At 41.3% G+C, this 22,926-nt stretch overlaps 1 protein-coding gene and 1 long non-coding RNA gene across 4 annotated transcripts in view; one reads left to right on the forward strand and one right to left on the reverse strand.

Moving 5' to 3' along the window:
• Window positions 1-22,926, reverse strand: part of PRR7 (proline rich 7, synaptic) — a 106,719-nt gene that overhangs the window by 42,309 nt on the left and 41,484 nt on the right. For both annotated transcript variants that reach the window (XM_040344447.1, XM_040344446.1), the window contains exon 2: window positions 223-1,041. In XM_040344447.1, coding sequence (XP_040200381.1) covers window positions 223-634 — 412 coding nt within the window. In that variant the 5' untranslated portion in view covers window positions 635-1,041. The remainder of the gene's footprint in view (window positions 1-222; window positions 1,042-22,926) is intronic.
• On the forward strand, window positions 17,877-18,990 carry LOC120932211. Of its 2 annotated transcripts, none has more exons than XR_005747936.1 (3): window positions 17,877-18,274; window positions 18,575-18,674; window positions 18,821-18,990. It is a non-coding gene; the product is annotated as an uncharacterized LOC120932211 (long non-coding RNA). The 2 variants fall into 2 exon arrangements; XR_005747937.1 differs by having other exon boundaries at window positions 18,580-18,674.

A 22,926-nucleotide genomic window follows, 5' to 3' on the forward strand; every position in this document is an offset into this window, starting at 1 on the left:
TTGTGTGTCTCTGTGTGAGAGATTTCTCATCACTTCTTGTCCAATTAACAAGAAGGGATGAGAAGACGGGAGGAAAGAAAAAAAACACTTACAGGCAGCAATAAAAACCAGACAGAAGGCTAATCTCCCCCCATTCTATGTAAAAATAGTTTGGTCCAGAGTCAGACTTTGGGCACATATAGTAGTTATGACAATAACTATGCATTGGTTGCTCCTGCTTACCATTCCTGCGTGTAGCAGACCATGGTCGAGCTTGTGCTGCTGCTGGTTGTTGTTGTGGTGGTGGTTGGGCAGCCTGTTGTGCCCGAATCCGATGTGCCACAGGAATACGGGGGCTGCTGACATACTCCTCGTACTGAAGTGGTTCAATGTGTACAGAACGTAGACTCTGCTCCCGCAGCCTTTCTTCTCTACGTCTCTTCATACGGCGTCTTAGAAAACTGCACAGACAACACAGCAGTACAATAAGTCCCCAGATAAGCCAAAAACCAGCGAAACAACTGAGAAAAGTGTATGTGCCCTGAGACATAACCATCTTATTCTGCCATACAGAGGGGCACGAACCCCCAAACACGCACTGCAGATTTACAGACGGGGGCACCAGGGTCAGGTATTCTTTGTGCAAAGATGGCATATCATTCCCAGCTCCTTCGTTCCGTAATCTTATTATTCATTTACTCTTCTTCATCTTGTGCTTTGTTCTCGTGGTTATTACCATACATTAATCATTTTGTTTGCAGACTGCTTGGGGTTATCTTTCTGAAGTCCAATAGATTACAAACAGTTAGCATTTGGTAAACATAACCTGAAGTATATTTTATATTGGGCGCAGATTGTGGAAATCAGTTTATGTCAGGAAGCATAGTGCATGGTTTTGGAAGATTGTCTTTGGATGATCTTACTAAATGTTTGTAGAAACCAGAGATATGGCTTTTAGAAAAGTCTAAAGAGGTCTTCCCTGGATAACATTCTTTTACAAAATGTCAGATTCATCTTGAAGTTGGGTCTCCTCTGTCCAGGACATTATTGTTAGCGTATAATCTGCAAACAAAAAGAATGAATATATATTCAATTATGAAAAGATTGTGCATTAAAGTCATTAAAACACAGTACATTCTGATACACAACAAGACTTGTATACACTCCCAGAAAGTAAAGCTAAACTCCAGGAAAACATTTTTTAATTTTGTAGTGGAGAGGAGTTGCTTGTTTAAGCTGATATCTCCCTCAGAATGATTTCTTTCTTCTTCTTGTACTCCTTTTACTGGAACAGGAAGTTGTGGAAAAATATCTCCAATAGATACATCAATACTAATACAAGTACAAGCATCAAAATGTGACAGGAAGTCACTGAAACAGGAGGAAAGAGGAAATTCCCCCACTGATGATATCAACAACAATAAAAAAACAATAAAGGATCCAAGCCATCTGTATTCTGTTTAAAACGAAAAACATGAATTTTGGCTGGAGATGGCCCAAAAAGTATATATAAATAACATACCAACCAATGTGTTAGGTGCATGGATGCCAAAAACCATACAAAGAAATCTTTCATTATATACCTATTTTGTAGAAATGCAGAACCATTTGAGAATTTGCACATTCGGTATACAAAAATTATGCAGACTGACCGGTCTTGGTTTATTAGTGGATGTTCTGCAATGCTAACGTTTGCTAGACCCATAGGGGGAGATTTACTAAAACTGGTGCACACAGAATCTGGTGAAGCTGTGCAAAGTAACCAATCAGCTTCTAGGTTTGATTGTCAAAGCTTCATTAAACAAACTGAAGTTAGAAGCCGATTAGTTACTATGCACAGCTGCACCAGATTCTCTGTGTACCAGTTTTAGTAAATTTCCCCCATTGTACTTGGTTCTGTAGTAGTAAACAACAGCATAATCCAAATTTTGCTTGGAAATTTGAAGGGAAAAGAAGAAGACCATTAATAAGATTATAGTTACAGAAACCATGGTCATGCTATTGGAACAACTTAAGGCCCAAACAGAAGACAGTTCATTCTGGAGAAACACTATAGGGTTGATTTACTAAAACTGGAGTGTGCAAAATCTAGGACAGCTGTGCATGGTAGCCAATCATAGGTAGATTTAGGTAGAGTTAGGCCGGCTTATCAGTAGATAAGCCGACCTAACTCAGAATCTACGCCGACCTATGTTTAAGCGTATGCTCAAACAGATATACGCTTAAACATATCTAAGATACAACGGCTTTTGCAATATTTTGGATGCCCGCTAGGTGCCGCTTCCATTGCGGTCGGCGTAGAATATGTAAATGAGGGGATACGCCGATTCACGAACGTAAGCCCGGCCGCCGCAGTCGATTTACGCCGTTTCCGTAAGGCATTAGCAGGCCTAAAGTTATTCCACATATTAGGTGGAATAACAATGTTAAAGTATGGCCGCCGTTCCCTGCCGCGAGATTCAAATTTTGTACGTTGTTTGCGTAAGTCGTCCGCGAATCGGGATTTACGTAGTTTACGTCCACGTCGAAATCAATAGGCCCGTGCGGCGTACGTAGCCGCAATGCACACTGGGAAATGTAGGTGCCCGGCGCATGCGCAGTTAAAAAGAAACGTAAAAAACGTGAGGTCAAGCCTCATTACCATCAAACACGCCCCCCTCCAACACATTTGAATTTGGCGCACTTACGCCCGCCCGCTTTAGGCTACGCCGCCGTATATTAGCAGGCAAGTATATTGAGAATCATTACTAGCCTAGCTAATTTACGGCGGCGTAGCCTAAACAGGCTAAGCAACGCCGCCGCAAGTTTAGGCAGATGTACTTGAATCTACCTATCAGTTTCTAACTTCAGCTTGTTCCATTAAGCTTTGACAAAAAACTTGAAGCTAATTGGTTTCTATACAGAGCTGCACCAGATTTTGAACTCTCCAGTTTTAGTAAATACACCCCTATCTGTTGACGTGACAGCACTTAATAGTAAAGAAGTAAACAAAAACATGGACTGACATTTAATTAGGTTTGAGGTTTTGGTAATATTGGTTCTATACTGTTTATGGTTGAAATCTACAGGTCTAACAATTTCTATAGGTTCCCCCATTAATAAAAATAGTGCCAATCTCTACTTATCCTCTCCATGTTTCTGCTCTATCCTTAACCTCTCCATCAGTCAAGTGCTGGCAGTATGCCCATTTCTGTGAGACCAGCCTGTCTTTTACATGCCCCCCTGACGTCATCAGGCAGGCTGGGCTCACAGTACTCCAGGACTAAAACGGCACTCACAACTTATTACATGAACAGTACTCAGTCATGCAACAATGCCCACCTACCCACCACCGTTGGAGAAAGAAGAAGTGACATCAGACCAGCTAAAATCCTGCAGAAAAGGGGTATTTAATTCCTTTTAATAGGTGGCAGAGGGAATGCTGGAATTCCATTTTAACTTAAGGCCAGATGCACAGCTATGTGTTGATGGTAATGTGTTAAAAACTGCTGCATGATAACATGCCGTTGTATGCACTATACAAGTGTTGGCAGTCATTCTGATTGGCACCTCAGTGCATATGAATAGTAGAAACAAACATGCATAACCTTCAAGCACACTATAACAAACAAATGTGAATGCCCTGTGCATTGTGATATACTTTGTTGCCCAAAAGTAGAAAAGTATTTTTTTTCTAAATTCAGGGACCATTAAAAGTAAACAGGCTGCGCAAAAAACATATGCTTAGGCGTGAATTTGGCAAAAACAAAGCTGCAAGCACTTAGACCAATTTCAATTGATTTGTGGGGGTTAAACTGATAAGGAGGCAATTATACAGGTAGAAAATTCAATTATTTTTACTGGTGTATAATATATTACAACAATTTGTTCCAACCTGATTTTTAACATTATGCAGGAAAATTATTCATTAAATGATAATTACTTTACAATAATTGCAATAAATACGAGAGTAATTTGGGCCAAATAAAAAATAGCAATCTGTATGGCATGTTAAAAAAGCATACTTCCATTTATGGCATCACAATAAAAACTTAATTTTGCTATTACACCTTGAAAGGATAAGTAGGGAGAATACAGTAATTTACACTTATATTACCTAATGTTGTATATTCTACACAAAATGATATATATTTAAAACATTACTTTTCTTCATACTAGATTTTGGAAATAAGGCCCTTTTTCCTTGGAGAGCCTTGATACATATCCCTTCTGTCAGATCTGGATGTGCCAAGTTTGCAATATTGCAGCTAATTATTTCACAAGCCGTTTTTGAGGAATATTAATGAGGTGTTAACAATATGTATACCTAAACTGGCGCATTATCAACTGGTCAAGTTCTATAAGATGGCTTCATTCACTGTGTGCACTTGCAGTTAGGTGAGCGTTTCTTAATGTAGTTTATGCATTTTTGCATTAGCGTTCTTCCTTCTACATTTTGTTAAAATTTAGACCAATATGATGGTCTTGTTAACTGGCAAAATGTAGCATCTGCTCTTCTCGCTCACAGTGCCATAGAGATATTCATTGCTCAAACCCTTGCCAGGATTTTTATCTGCATTTTGTTATACTGTGTATAAAATAAAAATAAATTATTCTCAACAGAGATCCCTGTTTTGACCATTACTGTTTTATATACAGTTTCTTAAAGCAGATCAAAACCCTAGCTGGCTGACATTTAATTTGCTAAAGCACTGTGGGCCAGATCCACATACCTTTACACCTGCGCCGCGTATCAGAGATACGATACGCCGCCGTAACTTTTCCGGCTTTGGTTCGAATCCTGAAAGCTTGCGTGCCGAAAGTTACGGCGGCGTAGTGTATCTCTCGGCGCGTAATTCAAATCGGCGGGTAGGGGGCGTGATTCATTTAAATGAAGCGCGTCCCCGCGCCGAATGAACTACGTATGCGTCGTTCCGAAATTTCCTGCCGTGCTTTGCGCGAAATGACGTCGCAACAACGTCATTTTTTAACTTAGACGTGAGTTACGTCCATCCCTATTCACGGATGACTTACGCAAAAAAAAAAAAAAAGCAAATTTCGACGCAGGAACGATGGCCATACTTAACATGGCAAGTCTACCTATGCGCCGCAAAATACCAGCTTTAACTATACGCCGGAAAAAGCCGACTACAGACGACGTTCGAAAATGCGACGGCCGCGCGTACGTTCGTGGATCGTCGTAAATCGCTAATTTGCATACCCGACACGGAAAACGCCACCCAGCGGACGCCGAAGTATTGCATCTTAGATCCGAAGGCGTACGAAGACGTACACCTGTCGGATCTAACCCAGAAGCCGTCGTATCTTGTTTTGAGGATTCAAAACAACGATACGACACGGGAAATTTGAAAGTACGCCGGCGTATCAGTAGATACGCCGGCGTACTTGCTCTGTGGATCTGCCCCTGTGTATCAGAGATAGCTGCCATGTTATTGTTTATTTTAGAAAATTTGGCTTCATTCTGTTTTCATCTCAGCTCTACTGATCTCCTTTAGCCTTTCTTGCCCCCTTCCTGTCTACATGCATCTGCTCCTGCAGTGGCTGCACATCATTGCTCAGGGTGGGCTCCTTAATGGTGAAAATTATGTAAAAAAAAAAAAAAAAAAACTACACATTGACCTTCTGCATGGTTGTTTTTGGAGGCTGATTCGTCAAAGAAATTAGGGTTGGATTCACACCTATGCATCTTTTGTGCTTTTTGCATTTTGCAGATTTGCACTACAGTCCATTTAACATGGTTTCCTATGGAACACATTCTGTAGTGCAAATCTGCGAAACGCAAAAAGCACAAAAAATGCATAGGTGTGAATCCAGCCTAAGAATCTATGCTGAAAATCTTTTTATGAATATCCACTTCAGTTATTCTGTGAAAATTATAATTATCATGTGAAAAGCATTAGCACATGATTGGGTAATCAACATGAAAGGAATTTGGTTTTCATATGATTGGATATTTTAAGTGAATATTCACACAATTTTTGATTTAAGATTCCTAACTTCTTTAGTAAGGCAGCCTTAAGCCATACTCAATTAGTTTTTTTTTTTAGCCCTCTGAAATAAAAAAATCCTAACTGATTCCTTTATCCACGCTATACAGCGTAAATGTACGACTCTTCTGCTGCAGCTATTGCCGATACCAGCTGTAGAATACACAAACAGTGGCTGCATCTGACTGGATGCAGCCGCTGTTCTCAGGACACGTTTTCCTCCTGTTGTGCAGGAGGATGACTACAAGACTGCCCCAGTAGCAAATTTCAGGTAAGTTTATCAGGAACATTAAGAAACTGTAATATGGTCAACTTCAGTGTCTTCACTATAAGGGCCTGTAATTCGGGAAAGCATTATCTGCCCGAAACAGCAAGTGCCTAAACAAAGACATTTATGGTAGGATTAAAATTCAATGAGATTTTAAAGTCGATAATGACTTTTTTTGTAATTGGGTTTACATTTCCTCTAAGAACAAATACTTTTTTCCGCATTTGCTACAGTCACTGACAGGCCTGCCAATACTTTGAAATACCATATGTGCATTTTTATGCTGTTGGCTACCACTGTTGGAACTTATTTCATAAAGCAAGTTGACCACATGTTCCCTCTGAGCAGAGAAACATATGATTTCCACAGGTTCTGATTAATTACCGATTGAAGATAAATGGCAAATTGCAGATTATTTTGTCTGGTCAGAGTCATTTAGCTCCCCATCCTCTGTAAATAATGTGTCTTAAACAGATCACTTGGGCACAGTGTTGCCAACCGTTCGTATTTTTACAGACAGTTCGTAAAAACAGGCACTTTCCCCCCCCGTTCGTAAATGTCAGTGGTTGCGGGAATGTGCCAGTAAAAATAGCCAAGATCGGTTTGGCTTGGAACTGTGCATGGAGATTGGAGGCAGGGAGTGATGGTGGCTGCGGTGGCACCGCAGAGGGGGATGGAGGCAGGGGGAGATTGGAGTCAGGGGGTGATTGGAGGCAGGGGGTGTTGGTGGCACCTCAGAGGGGGATGGTGGCACTGCAGAGGGTAGGGGATGGAGACAGGGGTTGTTGGTGGCACTGCAGAGGGGGATGGAGGCAGGGGACGATGGAGGTAGGGGGTGATTGGAGGCCAGGGGGAGATTGGAGGGAGATTGGAGGCAGAGGGGGATGGAGGCAGGGGGTGATGTGACTAAATAATTTGCCCTTATTACCTTAATATCTACCTTAAATCACATTGCTATTTGCCTAGCGTACTTGTTTGTAGCCTAAATACTGAAATTTGCACCTACAAATGTAATTTAGTAACTTTTGTGAAATGACAGTAAATTTCGGTTGTCGTGTCAGTAAATTTCAATCTGGTAGGTTGGCAACACTGCTTGGGCACCCTACCACAGATCCCATGTTGCTGCTCTCGTGCCCATGGACAAGGAAAACCAGTACAGGATGTCCTCTGACCCCAGAGAAAGACCCCAGAGTTTCCACATGGTGTTGTAGTATGAGGAGCAAGCCTAATTCAGAATAGCTGACAAGCTACCCTGTTTGAAGGCAACAAAGGCCATAGCTGAGTACCATTAATCTGTGTCCAGCAACCTGATGTAAAATTAAAGTATGCAAATATATAACTTGTCAGGCCTGGTTCACACCTATGCAGGTTGCAGTTTGCATATTCCAGGTGAAAATTATGTTTTTCAAAACACGTTTTTGATCCATTTGGATCCAAAAACCAAAAGCAAATCTGTGGTCCTTTCCATAAAATGCACAGATGTGAACAGGACCCATAGGAAACCATGTTAAATGGACTGTAGCGGGGTCATCCTGTCAAAGTCTTACAACAGGTTATCCCCGCTGGAACTTTATCCACACCATTGTAAATATGTAAAGATACCTTTAAGGAAGTTATGCATTGCTTATAGCAGGAGATATGGACTCAATTGACTTTTAGGAGAAACAGACTACACATCCCACAATGCCCTGTGTTATTTGAACATGTGACACCCTCGCACAGACTTATGGGGGAGGTTACTTAATGAAAGGGCGCTGCTGCTCTCGCTCTCTCTGGACCTGCACTTCTCTCCTCTGCGGAGCTGCGGACAGACTACAGCCACGCTGCTAGGCCAGAAGCCCAGGCCTAAACCCACCGAGAGATCAGCTGTCTGGAAGGAAGCAAGACTCCAGCATCCAGCCGTGTACCTGGGGATCGTAGAGTTAATCCAGCTGCCATTTGAACCAGTGGAGCACCCCCCTCCGTGACCTCCGTGCTATGGAGCGGGATACACCAGCGTGCCTCCTGAGGAGAATTTAGGCGGATCGGCCTGTCGGGTGAGAGAGCACTTGCTCAACTTCTGACTCTCCGTTTACACAGACACCTAGAGACACCTCACAGGCCGGAGACACGTCCTCGGCCTCAACCCGGAACCTAGAGGCCCAGTTAATTGTTTGGGTGTTCATAGAAGTGACTGACACTAACGAGTGCCAGCCCACCACCATCCACTGTTCCAGACATTCTGTTTTGTAAGTTCCCTCACCAATCACCACATTGGATTACAACTCCTAATGTGCACCAACTGGCCACAACCTGATCATTAACTGTTTGTAGGACTGCCCGCTAGAGGGCACTCGCGAGTATAGACTGTCCACCTTAGTTTAAATGAGTGGTACCATTCCTAGCTAAGTTTTCCTTACTGTCATTAATTGTTGATTCCTGCAAGGGTCCTTGCGAATCATAGTGAGTTATTGTTTATTAATTGTGCCCGCAATTATAACCTATGCTTGTTGCCTCAAGTTTTGACCAAGTAAACTTATTCTTTTCCATTTAAACATGTCCACGGTGTAAAGTGTATTTTCTTGCCTGGAAGGACCCCTTTGGTGGTAGGTAATTCTGTTGTTGTTTTATTACTGCTATTGTGACCCCAGTTCAACAGAGGTCACAATATCTCAACCACCAGGCTTCTGATGTGTCAAGGGAGGGTTCAAACTAGTTAAAAGGGGAATTGAGCCAAAAAGAGAGTAGATCCTAAATCAAACAGCGGCTCCTTCGGGGGTAGTGCTACAGGACTTTAGTGTGTTTCTGTAAATCTGAAAACACACTAAAAAATGCATAGGTGTGAACCAGGCCTTACTATCCTTCTACATACTGGTAGTTGTGTTGCCTGTCTACAATTACCTACAGCTGATAGTTAGAAAAGACACAACTCTGTCAGTTCTAAGGCTCGATTCACACCTATGCATGTTGTATTTGAGCGTTTTTCCAGTGTTTTTTGCGGTGCTTGCTGCGTTTTTGACTTGCGTTTTTACCGCGATTTGCGTTAAAAATTTTTTTACATCAATTTATTTTTTTTACATTTCATTTAAAAACAGGGTTAAAAAAAACACCGCAAATCACGGCAAAAACGCGCCAAAATCGCGGTAAAAACGCAGTACTTGCGTTTTGGATATGGGTCCATTGACTTCTATTGCATGCAAAATTCTACTTTTTGCGGGAAAAAAAATCCCAGACCCTTTCCAAAAACGCAGAGGCACAAAAAAAAAGCATTGATGTGAACATGTTCCATAGGAACCCCATGTTAAAAAATTTCCCTGCTTTTCTGCAAAATGCACCAAAAAACGCATTAGTGTGAATCCAGCCTCAGGCTGGATTCACACCTATGCAGTTTTAGTGTTTTTTTGCATTTTGCAGATTTGCACTACAGTCCATATAACATGGTTTCCTATGGAACAAGTTCTGTAGTGCAAATCAGCAAAATGCAAAAAGCACTAAAAATGCATAGGTGTCAATCCAGCCTAATGCTGGCCATACTGTATACGGGTCGAATTTCAAAAGAACTTTCTTTTGAAAATCTAATCTAAGAATTTACATTCGTATTTCACACCATTAGTGGGCTGCAGCAACAGCTGATTTTCGTGCGTCTATCGAATTTTAATAATCCAACATGTTGGATATTTTTTGAAAAAACAAATGATTTTCTAAACAATGATGGAAGAATCGTGCGAGGAATGTAATTGAAAAAGAAATGGGCATGTGCAAGAAAATAAAAATCCTGGAAAGAAAAGAAGGTTCCCGGAAAGAAAAGAAGGTTACTAGACACAAATTTTTTTTTCTGTAGGAACATGAGATGAAATTGAAGGTTTGGTCGGTCGAATTTCGAAATCAATAGTGGCACCATCGGATCACAAAACGCACAAACTTTCTGATTTTCAAAAGAAAGTTCTTTCGAAATTCGACCCGTGTATGGCCAGCATTAGTCACCACAGACTGATACAGACAGACATGGCTTATAGGAATTTGTAAAAAAAAAAAAATACCTGTTAGGCCTATACATTTATAATATTAGTTTTAATTGAAGTAGAAACATTTTGGCAATGAATGCAGTTTGCAAAGATGATCTTCCACTGTACATTAAAGTGTAATGTCCCTTTAAAGTGTAAAGTCCCATGTTAATATTAGTCCATCAAGCCAAAACATTTTGTTTTACTAGGAGATGGACTGAAGACTTTTAAAAACGACATCATCCTCCTACAGAGTGATAGAGTGCCTAAGTATAGTCCATTAGATCAGTGTTTCTCAACCTTTTTTAAGTCAAGGTACCCTTTAAAATGATGCACAATCTCAAGCCACCCCATTCTAAAATGTAAAAACTAAACTAATAGCTTTACATATTACAGCAACTGCCACACACATAGGACACCAACATTAGAGGTGAGTTATTATTCCAAAACAAATACACCTTTCCACACCGGTACTGACTAGTATTCCATAATTTTTCTTTTCCCTTAGTATCCTCTCCATCACTCAGCTAATGTGACCTTATGAAGAAGGGTGGGGGGCAAACAAGGATGCTGTGTAGGTGCCCGAAATTCTTCTTATCAACTGATAACTTTACTGTTTTTTATGATGCCAGTGGCTGAACTAAAAGGCAGGATTAATCCATTTATTGGCTTGTCTACAAAAATTGGGCAATTTTTGGGCATTTTGCCAAGGCCCTCCTGAAGCAACCTGAAGGCACTCTGTGGTGCCTGGGCACCCTGCTTGTAAAGGGCTACATTAGTAGATGTAGCTGTAATTCTATCTACCTTATTTTTCGGACCATAAGACGCACTTTTTTCCCCAAAAAATTTGGGGGAAAATGTCTCTGCGTCTTATGGAGCGAATGTACATCAGGCACCGCCCTCTGCCGCCACTGGAAACCACCCCCGTCGCTGCCAGAACCACCTCCCACCGGCACAGATCGGGCTGGAATAATGGCACAGGTCGGGCTGCATTATTGGCAATGGTCAGGCTGAATTACTGGCAATGGTCAGGCTGAATTAATGGCAATGGTCAGGCTGCATTAATGGCAATAGTCAGGCTGCATTAATGGCAATGGTCAGGCTGCATTAATGGCAATGGTCAGGCTGCATTAATGGCAATAGTCAGGCTGCATTAATGGCAATAGTCAGGCTGCATTAATGGCAATAGTCAGGCTGCATTAATGGCAATAGTCAGGCTGCATTAATGGCAATGGTCAGGCTGCATTAATGGCAATAGTCAAACTGCATGTTATTGGCACTGGTAAGTGTGCATTTCTTTGGCACAGGTCAGGCTGCATTTCATGGGCACTGGTAAATATTTTAGTACACATTTGGTTCAGAATGTTTATTTTCTTGTTTTCCTCCTCTAAAACCTAGATGCGTATTATGGTCAGGTGCGCCTGAATGGAGTGAAAAATACGGTATTTATCTATCTATCTATCTATCTATCTATCTATCTATCTATCTATCTATCTATTCTTTTTTTTTTTTCACCAACATGTTCTATCACTTAAGGTTACACAAAATTTTCCCCGGCTCCTATCCCCTCCTTGTGGGTGGCTCTCCTCCTGGTTGGTCCCCCCTCCAGGGGGTGGGGGTACGTAAGCTCGTGAAACGACGACTGGGGTGATCTGTTGACTTGAACCCCCCCTGCTCGATCCTACTGCTTTGTTGATTTAGGTTCGGCTCACCTCTCTATTGGTCTGTGGCCCTTACTACTGCATCTGCCTCTGATTCCCCTACTTGAATTGTTAATGCAATCTTGACTGACTGTGTTCATGATGCTTTCAACTGTCATTGCTTCCTGTCACTTGTTAATTTTTCAATAAAGAGAAAACTTTTTACTGTCAAAAAAAAGGTTACACAAAATACACCTCAAATTCTTCACCGTTAATAGCATATTGTACAGATGATTCATACATATTGCGTAATTCCCACAATAAAATACGTCTTGTGTTCAAGTGGGGTCCAACTTATGACCCGTACTTCTTATTTTTATTCCTTTTCAGCCAAAGGTGTGAAGCCGCAGCAACAAAGCACTATATGTACATGCTTAGTACACAGTTACAGCAGGCACAGGTTACTGGGTAGGTAGCTGTGAGGTCATGCTGTGCTTTTATAGATTCTAGGATTAGGCAGGCAATCAGTGGTATGAGCACACATGGATAGGTTTCTTACCATTTTACACAAGGTCGTGATTGAGGCAGTGTGTAAATAGAAACAGGATGCATGCAATGAATATATATTGACACAAATAGACTAGATCTTTAGATGCAGCCTACGTCACTGCAGATATCTGAAAAGAAATCCATCTCTTCTTTGAGCAATGACATTCATCTTTCTTTATGAATGTGCTCTTCATATATGAAGTGTTGAGGCTTTTAGGCTAATTTAATTATGGTAAGAAATTCCGTTTTGTAGAACAAAAGACAGCACATTAGGATTTGTGAGCTAAGGTGTATATTTTTAGCCAATGAAGCTTATTTTGCAGGCAGTTGTTTAATCTAGTATGGATTTGCACAGCTAAGGTTCAATGTTTTAAAAATAGTATGTGTAAATATTGCGCACATCAAAATATAAAGGTGAATCAAGCAGCCAGCATAACAAAGTGGATGCTCCGTGAATATAAAATTTAAAAATGTGGCGCTAAAAGGAAACCCTGAAGGGGGCTAACCTGAGAAAAAAGTGAATATAGATTGACCCAGCAAGGTCAACCAAGTGACTATTTATATTAGATGTATGAGTGTGTCACCCAATGTAGAGCCTGCAATCACTCTAAGCTCCGCATGGGGGACCCACTTGGTGTCAACCAAATGATTGACGTGAAAAAAAGTGAATAACAAGTTTGGGAAATAAAACAAAAAATAAACCCCAAACAGTGTATGAGGCACACTCAGTGTGTAAAAGCACCTGAAACAACCAGGCGCATAAACTGATAGTGTGCCTGAAGGCAAAATGTACCAGTGCAAAATAAATCAGTGCTCAAAAATTGTTATCTTCCAAAACAATAAGGTCAAAGTTCACGTTATAATATGATAAATAACAATGAGGTGAGTCTCAACAGCGGTGACCCAATGCACAGATGTAATAGTCCATTCAAGTAAACTGGATCAAAGTGCCGTATGTTCTCTTCAAATAATGGGTGAAGCAGTAAACATCAGATACAATCTTCCGTGTTGGACATATGAATATGTGAGTAAATACTCTTACCGGAACCGATGGACCCTCTATCTCATCATACGATGGGAGGGTCGTCAGGGCTTGGTTAGACCGACTGTCTAGGCAGGAACGTCACCACGGAGATGGTACGGGGCCAAGATGATCACCATTCGGTTCCGTTTGTCACGACACTTGATTGTATCCGGAATCAACCAATAGCAGTTGCTCAAACACCCCAATTGTGAACGAGAGAAAAAAAGGAAAAGGAGGTGCTCCTCATAGTGTAAAAAAGTATTTAATAAAATTCCTCAAAATGTCCACACAAGTGACAAATAATCAAATAAAAAAGTCAAACTTGCAGAAATCACACGTCTAAAAGCAAACTGAAAAAATGAATAACAGCAGCAACAAAAACTCCCACCCTGGATGGATGTGAGGAGTGTTCCAATAGAATGCAGTGGAGATGCGATAGAACAAAAAACCCTACCGGTTTCGTCTCACAAAGACTTCAACTGGGGTATCCCAGTTGAAGTCTTTGTGAGACGAAACCGGTAGGGTTTTTTGTTCTATCGCATCTCCACTGCATTCTATTGGAACACGTGTGATTTCTGCAAGTTTGACTTTTTTATTTGATTATTTGTCACTTGTGTGGACATTTTGAGGAATTTTATTAAATACTTTTTTACACTATGAGGAGCACCTCCTTTTCCTTTTTTTCTCTCGTTCACAATTGGGGTGTTTGAGCAACTGCTATTGGTTGATTCCGGATACAATCAAGTGTCGTGACAAACGGAACCGAATGGTGATCATCTTGGCCCCGTACCATCTCCGTGGTGACGTTCCTGCCTAGACAGTCGGTCTAACCAAGCCCTGACGACCCTCCCATCGTATGATGAGATAGAGGGTCCATCGGTTCCGGTAAGAGTATTTACTCACATATTCATATGTCCAACACGGAAGATTGTATCTGATGTTTACTGCTTCACCCATTATTTAAAGAGAACATACGGCACTTTGATCCAGTTTACTTGAATGGACTATTACATCTGTGCATTGGGTCACCGCTTTTCAATGTTTTGACTGCAAACAGTAACAATAGCCATAGCAGCCTATGCCGCTACTATGAGGCCTATAGGTGGAAAGGGTCCCATTAGGAGGTCTGCTTAGGAAATTTTAATATAGAAAATCTGCGTGCATGGGATGATAACACATACCCTTCACTGCATTAACCACTTCAATGCAGAAACTTTCCCCCTTCTTGCCCAGGACAATTTTCAGCTTTCAGCGCTGTCACATTTTAAATGACAATTGAACGGTCATGCAACAACACTGTACCCAAACTAAATTTTTATCATTTTCTTCCCACAAATTTTTTTTTTGTTTCTGTTAATAAATTGTGTTTTCTCCTTCACTGACGAGCGCTGATGAGGCTGCACTGACGGCGCTGATGGACACTGATGAGTTGCACTGATCAGGCGGCACTGATGAGGCACTAATATGTAGAATTGATGGGCACTGATAGGCGGCACTAATATGCAGCACTGATGGGCACTGACAGGCAGCACTGATGGGTGGCACTGATGGGCACTAATAGATGGGACTGATAGGCAGCACTGATGATGAGGTACTGACAGTCATTACTGATGAGCACTGATTGGCATTTGTAAAAGGGCACTGATTGGCACTTTGATGGGCACTAATTGGCACTTTTGTGGGCACTGACTGGCATATGATGGGCACTGAATGGCAGCTGTGGTGGACACCTCTTATGGGGGCTGTGCTGATAATCAATGAATATTCGCTTTCCTAACACTGAACCGCCTCTCAGCCAATCAGGGGCGGGGGTCTGTTACCTGATTGGCTGAAAGGACATGCGCTATGATTTTACGGGGAGCAGACCCATGGAGGATACAGGAGCCGCTGTCTGACCTGCTGCAAGGTCCCACCGCTTGCCACTGTCACCTGCAAGCCTGACCCGCCACCAAGACAGGGCGAGCGGGTGGGGGGTCACAGTGGCAGCATTTGATGGGGCACAGTGGCAGTATTTGATGGGCACATTGACAGTATTTGATGGGGCACAGTGGCACTATTTGATGGGCACAGTGGCAGCATTTGATGGGCACAGTGGCAGCATTTGATGGCACAGTGGCTGCAATCGATGGGCACAGTGGATGCATTTGATGAACACATTGGCTGCGTTTGATGGGCACAGTGGCTGCGTTTAATGCAGTGCTTCTCAAATAGTGGGGCGCGCCCCCCTGGGGGGCCGTGAGGCTCCGTAAAGGGGGGCTCGTTTGACCTCGGCAAATACTGCATACTGCAGAGAGAGGGAGCAGCGCGGCGCGATCACTTGAGATTGTCCCAGCGCAGCCCCAGTAGCAGCCCCACGTGACCCTTTTCGAGGAGAACAGACCCGATTGGATAGACATAATGCTCTATCCTGATTGGCCAAATCCGCCCGTGTGACTCTTTGTAGACACGAATAAAGCCAGCCGATTAGACAGAAACGATCTTATCTATAAATCTAAAAATGTCTCTAAAGCCAACACTACTAGGGTGATTACACGCTTCAATCGTCAGCACCAAACTATTCGTAATATTTACAGCAAATACTGGTACCTCCTTACCTCCGATGATAAAATTAAAAAATTCATCCATTTAAAACCGGAGATAACATTCAAACGCTCTCCCTCAATTCGGGATAGAGCCGTTACCAGCCACTATGCGACACAAATGGTGCCCAAACCAACTAAGACAGGAACTTTCCCGTGCGGTAAATGCAATTTTTGTCGATATATTCTGCCAGGTGAAAGTGTTTCTCTACCTAATGGCGAAACATATTCACCCAAGTTTCGTGCAACCTGCCAAACAATTGGCATTATCTATATAATGAAATGCAATTGCGGTGCCTACTATGTAGGTAAAACTAAACGCAATTTCTTTTGTAGAATGAGAGACCATGTCTTAGCTGTAAAGAAAAAACTTATGGAAACACCCATTAGCCGCCACATGGGCTTGTTCCATAACCACAACCAGGCAATGTTAGGCTTCTTTGCCTTGGCACATATTCCTCTCAATGAGAGAGGAGGCGATGCTGACAAACGACTGCTACAAGCGGAAGCACGCTGGATATATACACTTAATGCCACTCAGCATCCAGGGTTAAATGAAAATATTAGTTATAAACCCTTTCTTTAATTTAATCCAGTGACCACAAGCTGGACATACCGGGGTGACTACATTGTTAATTTGAAGCTCTTCTATCTGAGCTGTTCTTCCATCTTTTATGGTCAGGCTTTACCAAATGGCTATCAGCCTTAATCCATCAAGGCCTATCAAGCAATCTTGTCCGAGTCCCTTGAGCACTAATACTTCCTGTTGTTAGAAGGAGGTGGTGCAATTGGCGCCGTGAACTGTGTTTATACACTTATACGAGCCCCACTATTGCGATACCCCACCACCCGACTCTTGGGAGTATAGAACTTTATTGTGCAGCTTATATGACTGTAGGTATGCAACAACACTTTATAATTAACTTGATTTGTTTTTTGAATACCATTTTTTTTCGGTTATACAGAAGAACATACTTTGATGTGACAACATTAATGTCAAATATTACTGTAATGGATTTCGAGTGGTTTTATGCTGTGACCTGTGGACTTTATCTACGGTTTTTCTTTCTTTTGTCTCTTCTGGGTCCACTGGGGGCCCCTCTTTTACATATTTATTTTATATTCCTTATTATCATTATATATCTTTATACATTTTTTATTTATTTTTTCTTTTTCTTTTTCTTTTTCTTATTATTATTTCTCTTATTATCATTATTATTATTTTTTCCATCTTTTTATTATTTTTTATAAATAATATTATATTCCTGTAATATTCTTTATAATTAATTAAATAATATATTTTTTTTTTTCCTTTTTTTTCACCAATTCTTATTTCCCAATTATTATACTTATATTTACTTTTGCTTTCCCCTTTTTTTCTTTTTCTTTTCTTTTCCCCTTTTCTCTTCTTCCCCCTTTCCCCACATCTATTTTCACTTATTTGCCTGATATGGATTCAAACCTGTTTTGCATGCTCTCCTATCACCAGCATTGATCTCCTGCACTTTAGCACACTGCCGTTATCATCAGACATCTATTAGTATTGCTGCAAGCCACTTTGGGCGCTAGGGGGCACGCACCAGCTCAGCGTCACTGATCTGAACTCAAGCGGAGGCTTGAGTGTCAGTGCGCGTCCGCTTCTTCACGGCACCCATATGGTAGGCACTGATGCGTCATTTGTGACGCTGGTGCACTTTCCCAGGAGTTCCCCTTCTCCGCGCCGGCGCGTTAGATTCAGCATCTCCTAGAGGGATGCTCTTCTTCTGCGCAGACGCGGTCCCTGTGGCTCCTATGGGCAATCCCCATGACATCTGCCGTGATTACCACGCCCATCTTAGAGTGAGGAGCTGCCCCCTATTCAGCTGTGTATCATCTCACTCTGATTGAGGGCAGCTTATTAGTGAGCCGCACAGCTGATGTGTCAGCGTGAGCTCTGCCAGAGGAATCATTCCTTGGTATACAGAGGCAACAGCAGGTCATAGGTATGCTTTCATCTACCATTGTCTTATCATTATTTCATTATTTTCTTTCCTTCCAAGTTTAATTCATTATTCACAACAATCTGGATGTGATACTTTGTTGCCACTTGCAGACTCTGTGAAAATATACTTTTTACTCACTTATCTGTCAACAATGAGGAAATATATTTTTTCCTGGATTGACTTTCTTTCTTTTATTTCTCACTATTCAGTATCTGGACTATACAGTTCTCCTGGGCAATTTATCTGCCCTATTTCCGGCAGTTATTATTGCAACTAGAATCAGGTAAAACCATTACCATTATTCCTTTTAATTAGATTAGTATTTTCATTCTCTTTTTTTATGCTATACCCCTATTACTATGATAGGTATAACAACTATAAAGTTGAATTATTACACAAAAAATGCCACATTCTTCTAATTAATTTAGATTCGTTTGATACTTTGCAGCCTATATAGGCGTTTATATTTATATTAACATTATCTTTATTACTGCTGTTGTTTGCAGTTTTAATAATTAATTTTCAAACTAATCTGTCATTATACAATCGGATGATGTAGTGAATGACTTCCTATTTTGTGCAGTATAGTATTGACAGAAATCTCTTGGGATGAATTATATCCATCTCTTCTGAGACTACCTCATCATCAATCTTCCCATTTTTTCTATCATCATTTTAATCAGGTAATAATCATTAATTCTTTTACACATATCTCTCTACAGTTGTCTGTTCATCGTAATTTTTCTCCCTTTCTGGTTACCTTTTTTCTTTCTCCTTTTTTACTTGTTAATTTTCCAATATTCCTAATATTTTTATTCTGTACCTACAGTACCTGCTTGCCTCCGGCTCCTCTTCCTCTATAGGCTTGCATCCAGGCTCTGTGCATTGCACGGCGATCCTACCCGCATGCTTAAGAGGATCATTTCCTCTTTTTCCCATCCCTCCTTCCATCTATCTGGGATTCTCCATCTGGGACTTTGAGCCAATCACGGCCAATCATTCAGGGTTTTTTTAGTCCATTTTTACAGGTAAATATATTCTTTACAATTATTATTTATTTTTTTCGTTAAAGTCCACAGCTACCACAGATACTCCATTAACTCGACTTTCATTTATTTAAATAAAATACATTATCTTTATGTTCTATAATAAACGATGATTATATTAAACTCTATGGTCAACCAGACACGTTTGTATGTACCGATATAATCAATTTATGTGACTATTTGTATATATTATGATTTATATGTTCCTGTTCATTGATATACTCTTTGTTTGCTCAGACTACTGCCCCCCATTGGTTCCTGACGAAGCCCCCTTTGGGCGAAACTAGTAGAACCGTTACATGTGGGATGAAATGAAGATCACCTGCATCTATATGCACTTGAAGTATCATTTTACTTGATAGTCTGGAATTTGTCTAGTATGCATTCTATAGTATTCAATGTACAATATTTTTGCTTTTTTCCTCTTTTTTTCTTTTTCTATGTCTTTTTATAAAGAAAACCTTTTTACAAAATAAATATTTTTGATATTCATATCGGTGTTGTGGCTCTCATGATTGAGGTTTGACCAGGCCCACATATTTCTACAGAATTTTACTGTCGATGCTTTAACAAGAGTCCCCATATTTTTCCTGTATAAGGAAACCCCCATATATCCTCTTTGTAGACACGAAGTGTAGCAGACCCTCAAGTGACATCATGGAAAAAACAGGGATGAGAAGACAGGCGGAGAGAGAAGGAGAGAAGGAGATAACAGAAAGTCTCCCGAAGGCTAAGACGAGGAAATATGACGAGGCGTATGTAGCGCTTGGCTTCACTGTGACTACGGTGGGAGACGAGGAAAGACCGGTGTGCTTACTATTTATTCTCTTATACGTTAATAAGGATACGGTGTTATGCAGAGGTGTACTTATAACAATTTTATAGACGAATGATACTATTTACAGTCGCGCGGGGGGCGCAAAATGTTTTCTTCTTCCTAGGGGGGGCACAAAATGTTTTCTTCTTCCTAGGGGGGGCATGGCAGAAAATAATTGAGAAGCACTGGTTTAATGGAACAGTGGCTGCTTTTGATGGGCACAGTGAAGCTGAAATTTATGTTTTTTTTTCTGAATTTTTCAGTTTGTTTGCGTCCTTTAAAAACAATTTGAGCACCAGCTTGATAAGAAGCGAAACTGTTTTGGCATCACATTGGGAAATTCGTGAATCACGTTCACTCATCAGGAGTATGGATGCAAAAGTTGAATATTTAAATACAGTATACCCTTCGTAAAAATTAAGGGAGGGAAAGATTTCTGAAAATTCTGGCCAAATTATTTTTCCCTTTAAAAAATATTCTAATGAGCTGATACTTACAGGTCAGCTCGAGAAATATGCCGGTTTATATGAGGATGAAGGGATTGGAAGAGGAGGTTCTCAGCAAGTGTCTGGCCCAAAGCTGGGGCAGGGAAAACCCAGACTAGATCAAGGGGTCCGCCAAGTGGCAGATCAGGTTATCACAGAGAAATCCCCAAGAGGATGGATGATATGGTCTCAAATGATCTGCATCAATCTGGAAAATATGATTGTGTGGTAAATGGTGTGTGAAAATAATAAATGTGTAAAAAGTGTGAAAAAAAGAAAAGATAAAAATAAATAATGGAAAATATATGGGTGTTAACCACTTAAGACCCGGACCTTTAGGCAGGTAAAGGACCTGGCCAGTTTTTTCGATTCGGCACTGCGTCTCTTTAACTGACAATTGCGCAGTCGTGTGAAGTGGCTCCCAAACAACATTGGCGTCTTTTTTTTCCCACAAATAGAACTTTCTTTTGGTGGTATTTGATCACCTCTGCGGTTTTTATTTTTTGCGCTATAAACAAAAATAGAGCGACAATTTTGAAAAAAATGCAATATTTTTTACTTTTTGCTATAATAAATATCCCCCAAAATATATATAAAAAACGTTTTTTTTTCCTCAGTTTAGGCCGATACGCATTCTTCTACCTATTTTTGGTAAAAAAAATCGCAATAAGTGTTTAGCGTTTTGGTTTGCGCACAATTTATAGTGTTTACAAAATAGGGGATAGTTTTATTGCATTTTTATTATTTTATTTTTTTACTACTAATGGCGGCGATCAGCAATTTTTTTCGTGACTGCGACATTATGGCGGACACATCGGACAATTTTGACACATTTTTGGGACCATTGTCTTTTTCACAGCAAAAAATGCATTAAAAATGCATTGTTTACTGTGAAAATGACAATTGCAGTTTGGGAGTTAACCACTAGGGGACGCTGAAGGGGTTAAGTGTGACCTCATCTGTGTTTCTAACTGTAGGGGGCGGGGCTGGACGTGTGACGTCATTGATCGTGTTTCCCTATAACATGGAACACACGATCGATGACAGCGCCGCAGTGAAGAACGGGGAAGCTGTGTTTACACACAGCTCTCCCCGTTCTTCAGCTCCGGAGACCCATCGCGGGACTCCAGCGGCGATCGGGTCCGCGGGTCCCGCGGCCACAGAGCTTCGGAACCGGATCGTGGGCGCGTGCCGCGGGTGCGCGCCCGCGACCCACAGCTGGGCACTTAAAGAGGACGTACAGGTACTTGCTTGTGCCCAGCCTTAACATTCTGCCGACGTATATCTGCAGGAGGCAGTCTTTAAGTGGTTAAAGAAAGTGGGGAAAAAACCCTAAATAGGAAAAGGGCAAAAAATTGTGAATGGAGTCACAAGAGACCCCTACCTAACTTGCGAGAGACACTGCATCACTGGTTTTAACAACGTCACCCCACACGCAAGTTTGGTAGGGTTCTCTCGTGACTCCATTCTGGGTAAACTCAGGCCTGGGTTCGGGTGCAGAAGGGACCCTTCTTATGACACACAGAGGGATCCTGATGAAGAGGCATGGGAGCAAGGAGAGGACAGCAGGACACTGCCAGGCAAAGCTCCAAGGAGGAAGCCAGCCAAGAGGGCTGGTGAGTGTTGCAGTCAGAGGACTGAGAGGCATGCCTGAAGGGATTGGGTGCAAGCAGTCTTGGATGGATGCAGAATCAGTCTGGGAGGACTGTGTAGAAGTAGCCAGGAGGACTAGTGAAAGGGCCAGCTGCAGCCAGAGGGACTGGCAGTGCCTGAAGAGTCATTACTGGGAGCAGTAGCCACAGGAAGAGGACAGCTAGAACCAAAGACCTCTATTTTTGCTACATCGCTAAAGGGGTCCACAGTCCCTGCCTGCAAAGGGCAATTGCTATGGTCTGATTACGCTCTTGTCAGACCATCCTATCAGTGCTAGCTGGTCTGGGAGTTGTATTTTTACAAGCAAGTCTGTGCTGGAGGCGGAAGAGTAGAAGAGTATATATACCGGATGTATATAGTTTGTGTCCCTGAAGAGTTTCTTTCTGATCCAGAATTTAGGCACTCTAATACAAGTCCGTTACTAGTAGCCACCACATCTAATGCCGCGTACACACCATCACTTTATGTGATGAAAAAAAATGACGTTTTTAAAAACGTCACTTTAAATGACCGTTTGTGGGGGAAAACGTTGTTTTATGTCTTCTGAAAAACGACAAAAAAAAATTGAAGCATGCTTCAATTTTATGTGTCGTTTTCAAAACGTCAATTTTAACTTCACAGAAATTGACTGTGATTAGCAAAAAACGTTGTTTAAAACAGCGTTTTTACACCCGCGCATGCCCAGAAGCTAGTTATGAAGCGAGCTTCAATGGAAAAACGTGGTGAACGTAACCTCGCTTTGCTAGAACATTGTGAGAAAAACGATGGTGTGTAGGCAACTTCGTCTTTGAAAATTGAAGTTTCAAAAACGTCGTTTTTTACTTCACAGAACATGTCGTTTTTTTTCATCACATAAAGTGATGGTGTGTATGCGGCATTAGGATTGGTAGGCTGCAATATATGAAATTTTTGTTTTTGGGTTTAATACCTAATC

This window comes from Rana temporaria, chromosome 3 (genome assembly GCF_905171775.1).
Source record: "Rana temporaria chromosome 3, aRanTem1.1, whole genome shotgun sequence".
NCBI lineage: Eukaryota > Metazoa > Chordata > Amphibia > Anura > Ranidae > Rana > Rana temporaria.